The 18,272-nt window shown below is 43.3% G+C and overlaps 2 protein-coding genes and 1 long non-coding RNA gene across 6 annotated transcripts in view; 2 read left to right on the top strand and 1 right to left on the bottom strand.

Moving 5' to 3' along the window:
• Positions 1 to 18,272, top strand: part of LOC114641729 (zona pellucida sperm-binding protein 4-like) — a 290,625-nt gene that overhangs the window by 149,862 nt on the left and 122,491 nt on the right. The window lies entirely within an intron of this gene.
• On the top strand, positions 3,670 to 11,460 carry LOC114641742 (zinc finger protein 664-like). Of its 2 annotated transcripts, none has more exons than XM_051927554.1 (3): positions 3,670 to 3,832; positions 7,488 to 7,948; positions 10,215 to 11,460. In XM_051927554.1, the coding sequence occupies exons 2-3, from the start codon at positions 7,588 to 7,590 to the stop codon at positions 11,267 to 11,269; spliced, it is 1,416 nt and encodes a 471-aa protein (XP_051783514.1). In that variant the 5' UTR covers positions 3,670 to 3,832; positions 7,488 to 7,587; the 3' UTR covers positions 11,270 to 11,460. The 2 variants fall into 2 exon arrangements, with proteins under 2 accessions (XP_051783514.1, XP_028646610.1); XM_028790777.2 differs by having other exon boundaries at positions 7,485 to 7,948.
• Positions 12,393 to 13,635, bottom strand: LOC127527794 (uncharacterized). Its single transcript, XR_007934920.1, has 2 exons — positions 13,475 to 13,635; positions 12,393 to 12,715 (listed from the first exon to the last, which is right to left on the bottom strand). It is a non-coding gene; the product is annotated as an uncharacterized LOC127527794 (long non-coding RNA).

Genomic DNA, 18,272 nt, shown 5'->3' with positions numbered 1-18,272 from the left:
CTGGGACACCCCAGTAATGGAAGGATAGGGGAAGGCAGCTTATCAAGGACACTGCCTCCCACAACATAATAGATGGCAGCTTCCTTAGACTGCAGCGGTGCCCCAGGTGCCTGCAGGGCACTATGGGACTTGGAGTTCGACCACACAGCGCTGCTGGATACTATGGGTGCTGCCAGGGGATGCTATGGGAAGTTGGTGGGAGAACAAATTCTCACCTAGCCTGGAAGTAGTAATGGACTATGACAAAGGAATCACCAAATGTCTTCCGGGCTGATTAAAAAATGAATTCTCCAGCTGACCCGGAAGTGCTAGCAAGTCACGTGAGAGAAAGAACAGAAGCACTTCTGGGTCAAGGACTATATAAAGGACTGGTGGAGACCCAGCGGCGAGCTGGAGTTGGGTGGATTGTGTCAGAGCTTGCTGGGAGGTGTGGAGGTGAAATTATTGTGGTTACATATTGTGTTTATTGTGGCTGTGGTGCTTTTGAGGCATGGTGAGAAAAGAAGAAGACAATTAAACTACTTCTTGGTACTTTTAACTTGTGTCCAGAGCGTCTGACTGTTGGGAAAATGGTGGGCAATAGTGCCAATAAGCATCCATTTACTTACAATATATATATATATATATATATATATATATATATATATATATATATATATATATATATATATATATATATATATATATATATATTGTGAGCTGGGGGGGCTGATCACACCCCTACAGGTTAAAAAAAAGATTCTGAAAGACTACCTTCACGTTGCTCCCTTGCTTGCTGCGGCTGATTTATCGCGCGATCCACGCAGTACTTCTCAGACTTAAAACTCCAAACAGCACCTGTCAGTTTTTGACTGATTGTTTGCCTTTCTCTCTCTCTGTCCTTCCCTGCTCCTGATGCACACTCTTTTCAAGAGGACAATCTGTTTGCATTCTTTTAATTGTGAGATGGAACTGTCATCCCCGTCTAGTCAAGAAGCATGTTTAAACTTTTGAAAAAGAGACATGTTTGTTTGCTGTGTTTGAATAAAGTTCCTGTCTCTACAACCTCCTGTGTTTCTGTGCAAATCTGGGACCCAAGCGTGACAATATATAATATATAAATTATATATCTTATATTTATATATATTTATATATATTATATATAATTTTAAAGTTGCCATTTCATCTTCCCGGCTCTATTTCCTGCCACAATAGACGGAACCCTTTCTTATTGTCAATGGTGATGGACAGGCTGACAGATGAGATTAGACAGGAGTCTCCATGGACTGTGATGTTTACTGATAACATTGTGATCTGTAGTGAGAGGAGGGAGCAGGTTGAGGAGATCCTGGAGAAATGGAGATATGAGAGGAGAGGAATGAAGGTCAGTAGGACCACCAAGACAGAATGCATGTGTGTGAATGAGAGGGAGGTCAGTGGAATGGTAAGGATGAGGGGAGTAGAGTTGGTGAAGGTGGAGGAGTTTAAATACTTGGGATCAACAGTACAGAGTAATGAGGAGTGTGGAAGAGAAGTGAAGAAGAGAGTGCACAAAGGGTGGAGTGGGTGGAGAAGAGTGTCAGGAGTGATTTGTGACAGACGAGTATCAGCAAGAGTGAAAGGGTAGGTCTACAGGACAGTATTGAGACCAGCTTTGTTATAAGGACTGGAGACGGTGGCACAGGAGACAGAGCTGGAGGTGGCAGAGTTAAAGATGTTAAGATTTGCATTGGGTGTGATGAGGATGGACAGGATTAGAAATGAGGACATTAGAGGGTCAGCTCAGGTTGGACAGTTGGGGGACAAAGACAGAGAGGCGAGATTGTGTTGGTTTGGACATGTGCAGAGGAGAGATGATGGGTATATTGGGAGAAGGATGTTAAGAATAGAGCTGCCGGGGAAGAGGAGAAGAGGAAGGCCTAAGAGAAGGCTTATGGATGTGGTGAGAGAGGACATGCAGGTGATGGATGTGACAGAACAAGATGACGAGGACAGGAAGAGATGGAAAAAGATGATCCGCTGTGGCGACCCCAAATGGAATAAGAAGAAGAAGAAAAAGAAGAAGAAGCTGCACTTAAAAGGTTGGTACACCATTGTTGCACAGATGGTATTCTGTTTGCATCAATGTAGACATGCCATTTTTAAAGGAACCCCTGCCAAGGTTCTGAAGCTGCTTATTTGCATGACAGAATGCCCGTTCGTACTGTGGGTGACTCACCCCTGGCTGATTCAACTTGTCCATGCTGTTACGATTTTTATGGTTTTCCTAAGGTTTTCGAACTAAGCATTTCACTACAGCTTCCACTTTTTTGTTTAACTGTAGGTGACAAATAAAATGTGGTTTGACTTGATTTGATAGTCACCTATTGACTTCTAGGGTTTTCTGGTAGAAAGGGTAACTTTGCACACTTAGCAGCAACGACCTCCTGGCAGCAGCCCATCTAGGGGTATAGGCAGTAGAGAAGGCACCACGTCAGGACACAGAGGCATTGTAGTGTTCTTCACATGGAACGTGATGAAACTCAGAATAGCGCCCCCTTCTCACAATGTGGGGAAAGGAATCCCCTCTCCTAGATGCAAGAGATTCATGGAGTGCAGCAGAAATAGTAACAGAAGACCCCAAGGCAGTTCAGCAGATGAAGATCAGGTATGTGGGGGGCTGTTGGGGTCAGGGGGAGTCTCTTGAAAGTTTGTGTTTCAATTGACTGAAAAACATTGGAGTGGATGGGTGTAAACTCTGTTTTTATTCCCTTTTCCCCTTAATACTATTACCCCCCCCCCCCCCCAACACTGAGGTGTAAATATTCATCTTATACTTTGTCCCTCACATGAAAATGTTGTCACGTAATTATGAACCAGTGGTGGTTTACAATTACTGCTGTAATGGAGATACATTACCCCTCAAGAAGTACACATCCATCCATCCATCCATTTTCCAACCCGCTGAATCCGAACACAGGGTCACGGGGGTCTGCTGGAGCCAATCCCAGCCAACACAGGGCACAAGGCAGGAACCAATCCCGGGCAGGGTGCCAACCCACCGCAGGACACACACAAACACACGCACACACCAAGCACACACTAGGGGCAATTTAGAATCGCCAATCCACCTAACCAGCATGTGGGAGGAAACCGGAGCGCCCGGAGGAAACCCACGCACACACGGGGAGAACATGCAAACCCCACCCAGGAGAAGTACACATGTAAATGTTATTTTGTTATAGAAATTTGCTTCATATACTACCACGTACATTTGTTTCAGAAGTTTTAATGGGCACATGAATATCATAAGATCAAAACGATCACACATAAAGTTCTTAGCCTGTCCGATTGAATGATGCGATCGACTTGGGCGTCTCTTCGTGCGTCTCTTCGTGCGTCCTCCGCAGCCTCGACCTCACGGCGGATGTGATTTTTGAAATTCGAAGCTCCGCAACTTTAGCCTCAATGGCTTAATCTGACTTAGTCTGCCCATCTCTACCTAGGCTCGAATTGCCCTCAAACGCTCCAGTTTTTCCCCTTCCACGTTTCCAAAGCATTTTAAAGAGGGTGCTTCCACGGGCGTTTCTGGGAACTGTAGTCTGGAGTCGATTTTACCGCGCAGGCGCCAGTTTTGAGCTCGGTGGCGGCCCATTGGTTAGCGTTTTGAATGGGTGGGTAGGACGCGGCACGGCGTCGCGCTTGGATTACGTCATTCACCATTTTTTTCCCACCTTTTGAACTATATGAACGCGCGGTGTTTAAGTAGAACGTTTTATGCAAAGAGTTTTTTTATTTTTTATTTTAAGACTTACGAACTGGAAAAGAAGAATGACAGACGTCGTAGAAAAGGCGACAAAGGACGACAGTGTTGGTGAGTATCAAAGAGTAGCGCATACCGGGGTCTCAGCTGAAATAAGGAGGGCATTGCCGGTCTACCGGACTCGCGCTGACGCAGGAGAACCGTGCGGGTGGGCGGACCGACTGAATAAACAAAGTCCGGTCTCGGTGAGAGAGTCCAGCAGCGGTGTTGTAGGGCACGCTGTAAGTTTGTCGCTTATGTCTGTGCTGGATACGTTTAAGCTTACGGGGAAAACATGGCGGCTGTGTTGAACGATAAACGAGTCCGTCTTTAAATCTTATTCTTCTTTCGGCTGCGCCCGTTAGTGGTTGTCACAGCGGATCATCGTCTTCCATATCTTTCTGTCCTCTGCATCTTGTTCTGTTACACCCATCACCAACTTTTAAGATGTCCACACAGGAAAAAAAAAAATAATCACAAACGGTGAGATCTGGGGACCACGGAATGTGACAGTTGCGTGAAATGACGCGCCTTCCAAACAATCGTTGAATAGAGTCCATCGATTGTCGGGCAGTACGTGAAGTGGCTCCACCTGGGGACATAAACCCGTTTCTTCTAAATTTTGCACCCGTGTTTCAATTCGCATGGGTAGATGGAACACAACCGTGATGTGCTAACTGGTAATGACGCCGCAGCAGTCCCTCAGTCACAATTCTTATAAAAGACTTTCACTCCAATGGCTCGCTCGTTGCACGCCACTCCAGTGCTCCTAAACGAGGTGGTGTTGGTCGCCAACACCTAGTTCCAAAATTTCCCGTTTCCCTTAATAATAATAATAATACATTTTATTTATATAGCGCCTTTCCCGTGCTCAAGGCACTTACAGAATATAAGAAAGAACAGCAGGGTATACAGTATATAGCATTGTACAAACCAGATAAATAAATAAAGAAGATAACGACAGTGAATTCAGAGACGCCACCCTGGTACTATTGCATTGTATTCCTGAGGTGGCCATGATAGATCTTCTATTGAGCTCTGTGCAGAGGGTCCCTTGTGTTCTGTTTTATGTGTTTGTTTTTTGCACACACTGCCTACCTGGACAAGGGGTCTCTCTGTGAATTACCTTTCCCAATTTCTTTTCTTGTTAGAGAGACAAGGCTTAGGGGGGGATCAGGCTGTCAAAAAACAAGGCCCACTGCATCACTGCTTGTGTGATTGTTGTTGTGAAGTCCGACTCCCATTTTCTTTCACAAATTTTGTATCTCCTTTATAGCACATAACACCCGCATCCCTTCACCTTTATAGCCGAATCGTGTGCATTGTAGTTACAGCTGGGCCCCCATTGTTGTCCACGTTTGCACACACGCCATTGTCCCTCCAACTTCTGGAACATCTGAACCCTTTTGTTTTTTTTTGTTGTTCATATCTCTGTCCAGTATAGCATCTCATGGATAACCCAGTTATTCACCGAGTCCTGGCTTCTGAAATGCCATGTAAGTCCTTAGTCCCGTTTGAGGTTTCTCTGGGCCAGGTGAAGCCATAACTGGGATACACTTAAGGACTTTGTAGTCTGCGCATGTCTGTTCATTGGCATGTGTGGCACACATTCAGAGGACACAAGTTTGATTTCCTGAGGCAAAAGCTTTATCGCATTATCACTTCTCCTGGCTGAAACAATTTGTCAAACGTATTCCAAAGAACCGCTAAGTCGGTGTTTCTGAGCTGTAAGTACCAAGCATAGCAGCGCAATCTCAGGAGGGTAACGCGTTAAAGTAACGTGCCTGTAGTCTGATGACTTTTTAAAGTAATGAGTAACCTACCGCAATGCTTATGTTATTGAAGTAAAGATACCCGCATTTTTATTATCCCGTATGCAGCCCCGGGTGTGAGGTATAAAGCACATGTACCGGTATGCCGCTCCTTTGTTTGACTCGGTCGCAGTCCGGTAACAGACACGTGTTAATAAAGTGTTAGTTTAGTTTTCATCCAGCTACGCATTTGCTATAAGACTGTGACAGAACTCAAAAGGGAACAGAAAAAAAGGTTTGGGGGCAGCCGCCCGTATACTTGAAATGGGTAGCCGTGAATGAAGGACCAGGGTTCAGATATAGACTTTAGTCCAAAACAAGAACAGACAGACAAAGAAAGAGACATCCTCGGGGACTGCTACCGAATGTGATGTCCTCGGCTGGGGCCGGAATCGAAACTGACGACCTCAGTGAAGTGACGTGCTCTTGGAACCAGAAGTGTCTTCTGGTGGGGGGGGGGGGTTGTACCTGAAGTGACATCCTCTTTGGAATCGGCAGTGACTCCTGGGGGGTTGGAGTCGGGTTGGAAGTAATATGATCGGGTTCCCGGAACTGGAGGTGACAACCTCTGGGTGGGGGGGGCAAACCGAAACTGACATCCTCAAGGGTTAGGGGGGCCAAAACCGAAACTGACATCTTTGAGGCTCGGGGGGCTGGAACCAAAACTGACGTCTTTGAGGCTTGGGGGTGGGGAGGCCAGAACTGAAACTGACGTCTTCAAGGGTTGGGGAGGCGGTTGGAACCGAAACTGATGTTCTTGGGGGTTTGGGGGGGGGCGGATCCAAAAGTGATGTCCGTGGGGGAGGGGGGAATGAAACAGAGCCCAAAGTGACACCCCCCCACACTGGATGTGATGTCTTCTTTGAACCGGAAGTGACTTTGTGTGGGGGTTGGAACCGGACGTGACATCATCAGGTTTCAGGAAGTGATGTCATCAGGCCCATAACCTGGAAATGATGTCATCAAATCCAGATGAAATTTCCCGTGGTCGGTCTGCCGATGGATCAGGGCACCCTGCCATCACCTGGTCTGGCGTGGAATTCCCTTCATTTGAGCCCTTTAGCTGCCTCACATGCACATGTGTGTGACAAGATATTTTTATTTTATCTATAAAGTGCCTATCACAGATAAAAGTCACAAAGTCCTGAACAATTAAACATTCAATAAAAATGAAATATCAAAATCAGAGGAGAAAAGGAGGACAATATGAAAACACCCACAGATGGCTGCGCTACCCAGATGCGAATCCGGACAGACGCATCTTAAGTTGGCACTCGCACACTTCAGTAGGTTCTTGTGATCTCGGCGTCCGTGTTCCAGAACCCTGGAGCAATGGCTTGATGTGCGTGTCCCCCAAACCCACCCCCACATCTTTAAACAGGGATGAGGAACCGAGAGGCGCTCTAACTGAGCAGACCTCCTAGGTGTGTGGCGCATGATGGAGGCTGGTGAGCCATTTTGAAGCTGTGTGATGCAGTGGCCAGCGTTCATACTGCAAATCACTGGGGGGCTTATGTTGGGTGATGGATGATATTTTCCTTCTCGCGTGTGAAGCACTAAATGTGTTTATAAAACACAAGGAGATGACCACCGGATTTGTTCTTGTGGCAGCCGATGATGACATTTCCATCTTTTTATTTTGTTAATGACGTCAGAGTGTTTCACTAAAAGAGAAGTCTAGAAATTAACTTGTGCATGTAAACAGAGTTTTATTTTATTTATTTTTTTAAGAAATCATATTTCTGTCTTAACTGGGTTACCCCCCAAATCCCCCCCAACCCCAATCGTGGTTTTGTGTAAATGCACTGAAGGATAGATAACGAAAGAGGTAGTGATTCAGGAAGGTTGTTTCTAGCTGGCATTTTGTGGATTCCTAAAGCAGATGTATGACGTATCCTTCTCTTTCTCTTCAGCAGTGACAAGTGAGTCTCCATTGCAGTTAATGTGATCGTAAGTTGTAAGCCAAGGGCATGAAAGTAAGTTTGAGTGAGGAGCCGGGCGTTTACCACCCTGCACATGGCATCAGCCGATGATAATGGTGTGGACCGTATCAAAGAAGAGGACTGTGAATGGGGACCAGAGAGCTTCTGTGTGAAACAGGAGGACCACAACGAGAGCGTTTCCATTTTGAAAGTCGATCAGCCCGAGGAGGGGGTCGTCCGCATTAAAATTGAGGCAGTGAGCAGTGTGAAGGAAGATGTGACCCCTGCGAATCAGTGCGGCTGGCAGGAATGGCCGACGTTACAGGGTAGAAAAAGAGGACAACGCACCAGCCAGCGGCTTTCTGCCGAATCCGGTAATGGATTACCTGAGCTGGAGGAGCCGATCAATGAGGCGAGAGGTCGCCTGGGAGAGACGCGAGGAAATTCTGCAGTGTGTGAGTATTGAAAGGCAAGAAGACTGGGAACTTCACCTGTGGGGTCCTTCTGTTTAAACTGATATTGGGGGGGATTAGGACTGTTGTGCATGTTTTATTAGAAGTCTGAGATGGGTGGGTCATCCCAGTATCATATAGTGCTTTTCATATCTATCTATCTATCTATCTATCTATCTATCTGTCTGTCTGTCTGTCTGTCTGTCTGTCTGTCTGTCTGTCTGTCTGTCTGTCTGTCTGTCTGTCTGTCTGTCTGTCTGTCTGTCTGTCTATCTATCTATCTATCTATCTATCTATCTATCTATCTATCTATCTATCTATCTATCTATCTATCTATCTATCTATCTATCTATCTATCTATCTATCTATCTATGTAAAACCAATAACTAGGCATATTGATCCTTGATCTAAACCTCAACAGTGGGTTACAGAAAGTATAGCAGCCATGAGCTCCACAAATCCCAAGTACCCCTCACCCTCGTTCATCACATGGTTACAATTGGACTGGTGCACTCAAAAGCCCAAGAACACCCTGTGTGTTCATTTTGCACTGATGATGATGGTTATGTTGTAATTAGTTCTAAAGATGTAATTTGTTGCATTATGAACATTTTAGCACTGCATGAGTGAGTGAGTGCCATTCACTATCCTTAGGACCACTTGCTGCTGCAGTCTGCTCTTTGCCAGGCTTGTTGTTTTTATAGGCTCTTCTTCAGCTGCCTCTGGTGCTGCTCATTTGTATCACGGAATGCCAACTAATAATACTGGCAACTCATCCCCCGCCCCCAGGCTGATGCAACTTGTCCGGCACCGTTACCATAATAATGCGTACAATAAAAATCCATCAGTGTTGAGAATCGGTGAGCAGCGGCGAAACGCTGCAGTATGTTCTAAGTCACCACTATCTATCTATCTATCTATCTATCTATCTATCTATCTATCTATCCATCCATCCATCCATCCATCCATCCATCCATCCATCCATCCATCCATCCATCCATCCAGAGATGTTGAGGACCGAGGTCTGCCTGGACCACTCTGAGCCCCTCCTGTGTTGTTTTTGCTTTATCCAGCTGGGACCTCTTTGAGGTCCGGACTGCTCTGAACAGGTTACCATCAAAGGAGGTCTCTGGCCTTTGACCCCATTCGACCTTCCCTTGACCCCTGTCTAGTCTGCCAGTTCCTGATGTTGCCACCACCGTGCTTCACTGTTGGAATGGCATTGTGCAGGTGGTGAGCGGTGCCTGGTTTCCTCCAGACATTAATCTTGGTTTCATCAGACCAGCGAATCTTGTTTCCCACAGTCTGGGAGTCCTTTAGGTGCCCTGTTTACAAACTCCAAGTGAGTTTCTGTGTGTCACTTTACTGAGGAGAGGATTCTGTTTAGCCGCTTTGTCATAAAAGTTCAGATTAGTGGAGTCTTGCAGTGATGGTTGGCCTTCTGAAAGTCTTTCCCTTCACCAGACAGTTTCTCTGGACCACTGGGTTCTTAGTCAATATGGTTACAGAGTTTGCCTGAATGGCCGGCTCTAGGGGGAGTTGTGGTTGTTCAAAATTCCTTTTTTTTTTAAAGAAATATGGAAAGTTGGAGGCCACCTTTTAATGCAGCAGGTTTCTGCCTCGACACAATTTTGCCTCTAAGCTCAGCTGGCCAATTCCCTGGACCTCATGTCTTTTGCTCATCTGTGGACCTTCCATAGACGGGTGTGCACCTTTCCTAATCCATCCAGTCAATTGAAATGGCCACAGTTGGACTCCAAACAAAACGTAGAAACATCTCCGTGGCGCTCAATAAGATGAGAGGCACCAAGTGATTACTTGTGTCAATCCTTGAAGTATTGGAGTGTTGTTTGATGAGGGGAAAAATAACTAAAATGATGTTAGTGCATAGCAATAATATAGCAAAATGTGAACAACATGAAGACGGATGAATACTTTCTTAAAGCAGTGTGTGTGTGTGTGTGTGTGTGTAAGACAGGCAGATAGATGTGTTTGTCATTAGCAGGAAAGTCACCTACTTTCTGCTAGGTATTTTGCTGTCCTTTTATGCAGTGTGTTGATGTTTTGAACGTGTGTGCTAATGGAATCAAAATGAACAAGTTGATCTCAACAGATTACTTAAAATGAGGCTGTATGGCACTGCTTCATGCTTTTCCATCATAACAGTTTAACAGACGTCTCTGGGTTAATCATATCTGTATGGCCCACTTTTTGGACCAGCGTCAGCAAAGTGTACAATTTAAACATCACACATTTTATTTTACTGCAGGTCTACAAGAGGATGATCAGTTGTTCTCTTCATTTGCTCAGACCTTTTCCCAGCACCAATCACAACAGAAAAAGCATATTAACTTCATGTGGAAATCAACATCTACATCAGAGACGGGGATACTTGACCCTTTGGAATGCGGTTCTTTGCCTTTTGTGAATCAGAGCCACTCTAGAAATCACAATGTAGAAAAGCCGCATTGCTGTTCTGAGTGTGGGAAGCAATTCTCAAAACGAAAGAATCTCAAGATCCATACAAGAATTCATACTGGAGTGAAACCCCATTGCTGTTCTGAGTGTGGCAAGCGATTCTCTCACAGCAGCAGTCTTCAGATCCACACAAGAATTCACACGGGAGAGAAGCCATATAGCTGTTCTGAATGTGGCAAGCAGTTCACAGACAGCAGCAGTCTTCAGAGACACATCCGAATTCATTCCGGAGAGAAGCCGTACTTTTGTACTGAATGTGGCAAACGATTTTTATATCTAAGCGGCGTCAAGAGCCATTCCAGAGTTCACAGTGGTGAGAAGCCTTATTGCTGTTCCGAGTGTGGAAAGAGATTCTCACAGATAAGTAACCTAAAGAACCATACTCGAATTCACACCGGAGAGAAGCCTCACTGCTGCTTTGAATGTGGCAAACGGTTCTCCAAAATCAACAATCTTAAGATCCACACAAGAATACACACCGGAGAGAAACGCTTTTCCTGTTCTGAGTGTGGTAAACAGTTCACAGACAACAGGAGCCTTCAGAGTCACTCGAGAATCCACACCGGGGAAAAACCTTACCGCTGTTCTGAATGTGGCAAAGAATTCTCTCGTAAGAACAGTCTTCGACGGCACACCAGAGTTCACACCGGAGAGAAACCATATTGCTGTTCTGAGTGTGGCAAAGCATTCTCGCAACTGAGCAGCCTTCAGAGCCATACAAGGATTCACACAACAAATGGGCCAAATAACCGAGAGGATACTCAGGATCTGCCACAGAACTCCAGTTATGAATTTGTGGGTGGCCCCCATCCTGTCCAGCTTAAAGCTAATATCGTACACTTGTAACAGAATGTGAACAACAAAAATGTTACAGTTGTAATTGTGTCCAACTGATACAAAAACAATTATATTCCAAGAATTCACATCAAGTTCTGAAGTTGTCATTTTTGATGAAAATGGAGATGCCTACGGGCAATACCTGGTCTGCAGAGGTACTTGTGTCAGATGTGCTCTCAAGACCTGCACTTCTACACAACTGCTTAGTTTCACCAAAAGAGAGAAAACAAAAAAAGGGTGGATCAGTTGTAACGTAGGAGTGACATGCACTGGGTCACTGCTCCAATCTCTGCATGAAGACCAGACATGAGTTGACACTCAGAAGGAGTTTTGCCAGCTTCATTTTTCATATTAGTTTTACTGAGCCTTAAAAAAAAATCAATAACAATACATAAAACCCATCCAATCATTAATACAGCAAATACAATTTTCGTAAATTCTAGTTTCTTTTAGTGCTCTGTTGGCATACAGTGTGGGCTGTCAGGGGAAAAGCTTTTCTTCTGTGTGTGGAGTTAAAACTAAGCATTATTCAAAAGTATCATTAAATGTTTGCCACATATCACCTTTGAGGAGTCGTTCAGAGCAATGCTGTCCCTTTGTCTGTAGTCGGCGCCCCTGAACAGCAGCCATTTCTACTGCTCAGCTAAAGGAGTCCTTCATGTGGCAGCTCCAGAGTAGAATCTCTTAACTCTATCTCAGCTTGGCTTGTGAAAATATAACCTTTTAATACTTTTTTTGTTGTTTATGTTTAATCCACAAATATGTTTTTTATGCTGGTTATTTATGAGAAATGTTTTCTGAATTTTTTTCTGGTAAAGAAGAGACAGACATTTTAGGTCTCGTAGTTCCACTTGTTAATGATGGCAGGGGAGGGTAGTGTTTAACACAGGCAAGTAAGAATTTCACAGGAATCTGTACAGATGACAATGAAGGCTCCGTATGAAAATATAACAGTTGGACATGAAAGGCACTGTATAATAGATAGAAAGAAATGAAAGGCACTATATGATAGATGTGAAAGGCACTATACTTTTAAAATGTTTCTGGTAAGAAGGACACATTTTTAGATTAAGTAATTCTAATTACTAGTCATGTTGTTGCAGGGTGGTGATTTTCACATACAATTAAGAAGTTCACTTGTGACAATTATAACCCTTCAAACAAATAACAGACATATAGATATGGATGGCACTTTATAATCGATACAGAAGTATGAAAGGCATTTCTGAGTTTTTTCTGGTAAGGAAGACAGACATTTCGAGGTCAGCTAATTGTATTCATTAGTGGTGGTGCTGTAGGGTGGTGATTAGTACAGGCAAGTATAAATTTCACAGGATTCTGTACACATAACAATGTTATTAAACTGTAAAAGACATAAAGGCAGTGTATGATTGATAGACTGTAGATAGAATTTGGTATATTAGGCAGGATTAGATAGATGTGAAAGGCACTATACTGTATAACAGACAGATAGATAGAATTTGGTATAGTAGGCAGGATTAGATAGAATTTGGTATAGTAGGCAGGATTAGATAGATAGAATTTGGTATAGTAAGCAGGATTATATAGATGTGAAAGGCACTATACTGAAATAGATTAAGGCGGGGATAGATGTGAAAGGCACTATACTGAAATAGATTTAGGCGGGGATAGATGTGAAAGGCACTATACTGTATAACAGATAAGTACACAGATTATAGATAGAAATAATTTGGTATGTTAGGCAATATTGTATAGAATTTGGTATAGTAGGTAGGATTAGATAGATGTGAAAGGCACTATACTGTAAAACAAATAGATATAAATTATTTGGTATATTAGGCAGTATTAGATAGATAGAATTTGGTATAGTAGGCAGGATTAGATTTAATTTGGTGTAGTAGGCAGGATTAGATAGATGTGAAAGGCACTGTACTGTATAACAAATAGATATAAATAATTTGGTTTGTTAGGCAGGATTAGATAGACTTTGGTATAGTAGGCAGGATTAGATAGAATTTGGTACAGTAGGCAGGATTAGATAGATGTGAAAGGCACTATATAACAGACAGAAATAATTTGGTATAGTAGGCAGGATTAGATTGAATTTGGTATAGTAGGCAGGATTATATAGATTTGAAAGGCAATATACTGATAAATAGATAGATAGAATTTGGTATAGTAGGCGGGTTTAGATAGATGTGAAAGGCACTATACTGTATAACAGATAAATACACAGATTATAGATAGAAATAATTTGGTATATTAGGCAATATTAGATAGATAGAATTTGGTATAGTAGGCAGGATTAGATAGCTGTGAAAGGCACTATACTGTATAACAGAGAGAAGTAATTTGGTATATTAGGCAATATTAGATAGATAATAATTTGGTATAGTAGGCAGGATTAAATAGAAAAAAAAAATGGTATAGTAGGCAGTAGTAGATAGATTGATGTGAAAGGCACTATATGATAGATAGATTGATTAATAGACCCAGAGGGTGGCAATTACCACAGGCAAGTACAAATTTCACAGGACTTTTTGCACATGATGATACAAACCTTTCATTAACATTTAACACATAAAATACATGGTATAATAGATAGATGGATAGAGAGATAAAAGTTAGTTAGTGCCAGGTGGTGGAGATTAGCAGAGAGAAGTAATAATTTCACTTTACTCTGTACATGTGATAATCAGAACCTTAAACATATAAAAGATAGACATGAAAGGCACTATACTGTATAACAGATAGAAGATAGATATGGAAGGCAGAATACTTTTGAAATGTTTCCTTGTAAGGAAGACAGACGTGTGGAGATTAAGTAATGAAAATTCTTAGTCATGGTGCTGAAGAGTGGTGATTAGCATCAACAAGTAAGAATTTCTCTAGACTCTTTAAAAGTGAGAATAATGATCCTATAAACATAAAACAGGTAGACATGGCAGTCACTTGGTAGTGAATACATATTTATTAAAGGCACTATACTTTTGAGATTTTTCAGGTAAGGAAGACAGACATGTTGAGGTCCAGGAGTTAATCATTGTGCACCAAGGTGGCAATTGGCACAGGCAAGTAAGAATTTCACTTTAGTCTTTATGCCTGACAATGATAATCCTGCAAACATCTAAGCGATAGATTTTAAACGTGTTATACTTCTGAAAATTTTTAGGTAAAGAAGACAAATGTTTCAAAGTAAAGTGAATTATACTCAATAATCATAGAGGGAATCGATTAGCACATACAAGTAAGAATTTGAATGGACTGTGTAAATGTCACAATATGGACCCTGTGAACAAATATCAGATAGTTATGAAAGGCACTATATAACGGATAGGTACTGAAAATACAATAATTCTGAAAAAAACATTTTTAAGTAAGAAGCATTGATATTTTGAGTTTTATCAGGTATAATTACTAATCATGGTGCTGGAGGGTGGCAGTTAGCATGAGCAAGTAAGAATTTCACTGAACTCTATGCAGATGTGACAATATTATTATATTATTAATCTTTTTTGAGCCAAAATGCACATAAGGTGTCGATGATTTCCCTCCATCTGGTCCGGTCTTGAGCTTCGTGTTCTGCTTCATCCTATGGTAGGTCCTTCTGCTTCAGCTCATTTATCACAGTTCACTGCCAGGTTGTTTTAGGCCAGCCTTGTTTGCACTTCCCGGGTGGCGTCCACCTCAGGGCAGCCTTAATTATTCAGTTCTGGTCCATTCTGAAGATGTGGCCAAGCCATCTTAAGTGTTGGACTCTGGCCCTTAGTGTTCTTATACAGGTCTTCATTAGAGATCTTCTCAGGACAGAAGATACAACACCACCAGCATTCAGGACCCTCTAAACATGTAACAGATAAACATGAAAGACACTGTTCATGTCACCTGGATACGAAAGGCACCTTACTTATGAAGTGTTTTACATATAAAAATCCGGACATTTCAAGGTAAGGTTGTTCTGCTCCCTAATGATGGTGCCAGAGGGTTGCAATTAGCACAGACAAGGAAGAATTGCACTGCGCCTATGGACATTCAATAGGCAGACATGACAAATGCTGTAACTTCTAAGACTTTTCTGGTGAAGAAGACTGGTGTCTAAAGTCAGGAAGGTCTAGTGTAGTTCATTCCAGTGTGTTTGATAAGGCTGTGTGAAAACCAGGGGGCATACCAGCCACCTAAACACCCGACACGACAAACACAAGTGCCTTAAAATGAAAAGCTTTTATTCCGTGGGAAACATTTTCCACCCATTTCCCACTAGCACCAATTATAGTACAGCCCAGGAATACAGCACACCGCACTCATTTCGTTTTCGTCCTTGTTCCTCCTTACTCTGGCTCCTCTTAAGCCGCTCCCGGGAGCACTCCAGGTGGCTCATTAGGAAGGACTGGAAGTGCTCCCAGGAGTGGCTGCAGCCCAAAGTAGGGCTCTGCAGCTCCCACAGGTCCTCCTGGTGGCTTCCATGGAACCCAACAGGGCTGTGCTGACAAATACTAAGTCCCTATACAGCCCTGTGGGAATCCGAGGTACCGTTGCAACCCATGGAGGCTGCCAAGCAGCAGATCGGGGGAGATCAAAAGCCATCTCCCCGTGTCCTTCCTTTAAAGAGGCGCCCCGGCAAGGTAAAGATGACAAAAACAATACTCGTACTTTTTAGTACAGTGGAACCTCGGTTCACGACCATAATTCATTCCAAAACTCTGGTCATAAACCGAATTGGTCGTGAACCAAAGCAATTTCTCCCATAGGATTGTATGTAAATACAATTAATCCATTCCAGACCGTACGAACTGTATGTAAATATTTTTTTTTTTTAAGTTTTTAAGCACAGACATAGTTAAATAAACCATAGAATGCACAGCGTAATAGTAAACTAAATGTAAAAACATTGAATAACACTGAGAAAACCTTAAACAACAGAGAAAACGAACACTGCAATAGTTTGCGCTATAGTGCTAGGAAGCGCTCGCTAAAAACACTTTTTTAATGAGTTTTAAGCACAGGGGAAAAAATGAACATTTGAAAAATCTGTAATTTAATAAACCACCAAGAAAAGTAACATTGCAGCAATGCAGGCTACGAACCGATCGCTGTAAACAGAACTGAAAACAAAAACAAGCCTTCTCTACCTTATGCGTCCCTTGCTCGCTCGCTCTCTTCCGAGCCTGCAGCACCTGTGTGTGTGCGTGTGGGCGCCTCTCTCTCACGCTCCTGTGTGTGTGCGCGCGGCTCTATCTCTCTCGCGCTGCCTGTGTGTGTGCTACCTGTGTGTTTGCGCAGTTCTCTCTCTGCCTGTGTGTGTGCGCGCACGGCTCTCTCTCTCACGCTGCCTGTGTGTGTGCGTCTCTCTCTCTCTGCCTGTGTGTGTGTGCGCGGCTCTCTCTCTCACGCTGCCTGTGTGTGTGCGCGGCTCTCTCTCTCTGCCTGTGTGTGTGCGCGGCTCTATCTTTCTGGCGCTGCCTGTGTGTGTCGCGCGCTCTCTCTCTCTCACGCTGCCTGTGTGTGTGCGCGGCTCTCTCTCTCTGCCTGTGTGTGTGCGCGGCTCTATCTCTCTGGCGCTGCCTGTGTGTGTCGCACGCTCTCTCTCTCTTTCTCGCTGCACAGGAAATGCACAGGGAGAGACTGAACACATACAAACTGAAAGGGAACCTGGCTTGTTCGTATACCGAGTGTGTGGTCGTGAACCGAGGCATAAGTTTGGTGAACTTTTTGGTCGTAAACCAATTTGTACGTGTACCGAAATTTTCGTGAACTGAGGTTCCACTGTATGTTTTTTTTTTTTTTGGTGACCTGCCCCTTCCAATGGGCGGAATACGTAGCGGCACGTTTTTCATTACCGTTGTCACAGCAATGAGAGGCACAACACTGTAGACCCTGGACCAGGAGAGGATGAGCTGCTGCTGATTTCACATTAATCTTGATCTCCCTTTGCAATTCACAGCCATGACACCGACCCCCGAAAGTCAGCCCCCTGCATGTTGCCGATGAGGTGATAGCGGTATTTTCATGCTGCAGTATAAATGACAAATTATATATTAATTTTTGAAAGATACCGCTTTAGCCGAGGGGGAATATTGTACCTCAAAGATTTATTAGCACCTTATATTCAAAGTCGGGCTCTCACAACCACACAGTGCTGCTTGTAAAAAACCTCAAAGCAATGCATACTGTCTTTTTTTATATACTGTAGGCGATGCGGAAAATCTATCTAAAAGTGCAGTTTGCCAGGCAATTCGTAAAGTCTGTTTGGCTCTGAAACATTTCCTTCAGGTTTTCATTGTGTTTCCTGGACACCTGCGTGTGCAGACAATAAAAGAGGCGTTTCATGCCATTGCAGGTAGGTAATACACAGGCTAAAACACCCACAGTTCAATAAAGAATCTCAATCAGCCTAACATTCTCATTACCAGGATTTCCAAATGTGATTGGGGCACATGGAACTGATCAGAGTGGAGTTTGATCAAACATTATTTGGAAAATGTACCTCTCCTCCTGATGAATAATCAGACACGGTGTCTTCATCAAATATTTGACCTTAGTTAATATCTCGTTGGTCAGACACAGGTTCAAGGGATATGACATTCCCTGCAACTGACGCAACAAAAAAGAGGGCTATATGGAACATACCTATAGCACACATGGAGGACAAATATGCAATGACCATCCTTTACCTGAAATGAAGTGACCACTGCATCCTGCCACTGGTTCTGAGGAGGAGCTTCCCCCTGGAATGCCCTCAGAAACAGGGCGATGGGCATTTTGCTGGAGAGCCAACTCTTCTGCAGGGGTTAGGTCTGGACCGCGTGGACTTCCACCTGTTTTTTGCTTGTTTGCCTTCTTATTAGCTTTAAAATTAATGTTTTTTATATTATATATGATATGATTCTTTATGTCATCAATTCTTTAAATAGTTATATACCAATATTTACCAGTTTGAAGTATATTCTTGTACTTCACTTTAACCTGTTCCCATGTTCTCCTTGTACTCACGTTTGATCTGGAATTATGACATATTAAATAATAATTAATC

The sequence above is a fragment of the Erpetoichthys calabaricus genome, chromosome 5, assembly GCF_900747795.2.
Source record: "Erpetoichthys calabaricus chromosome 5, fErpCal1.3, whole genome shotgun sequence".
Taxonomy (NCBI): Eukaryota; Metazoa; Chordata; class Cladistia; order Polypteriformes; family Polypteridae; genus Erpetoichthys; species Erpetoichthys calabaricus.
Note: the sequence above shows the minus strand (reverse complement) of the source record. Positions and strands in the feature narration are given on the sequence as shown.

Excerpts from the sequence above, each read along its gene's own strand:
- LOC114641742 (XM_051927554.1), top strand. The coding sequence starts at position 7,588 with ATGGCATCAGCCGATGATAATGGTGTGGACCGTATCAAAGAAGAGGAC. Across the intron at positions 7,949-10,214 it reads GCGAGGAAATTCTGCAGTGT|GTCTACAAGAGGATGATCAG; the intron begins GTGAGTATTGAA and ends ATTTTACTGCAG.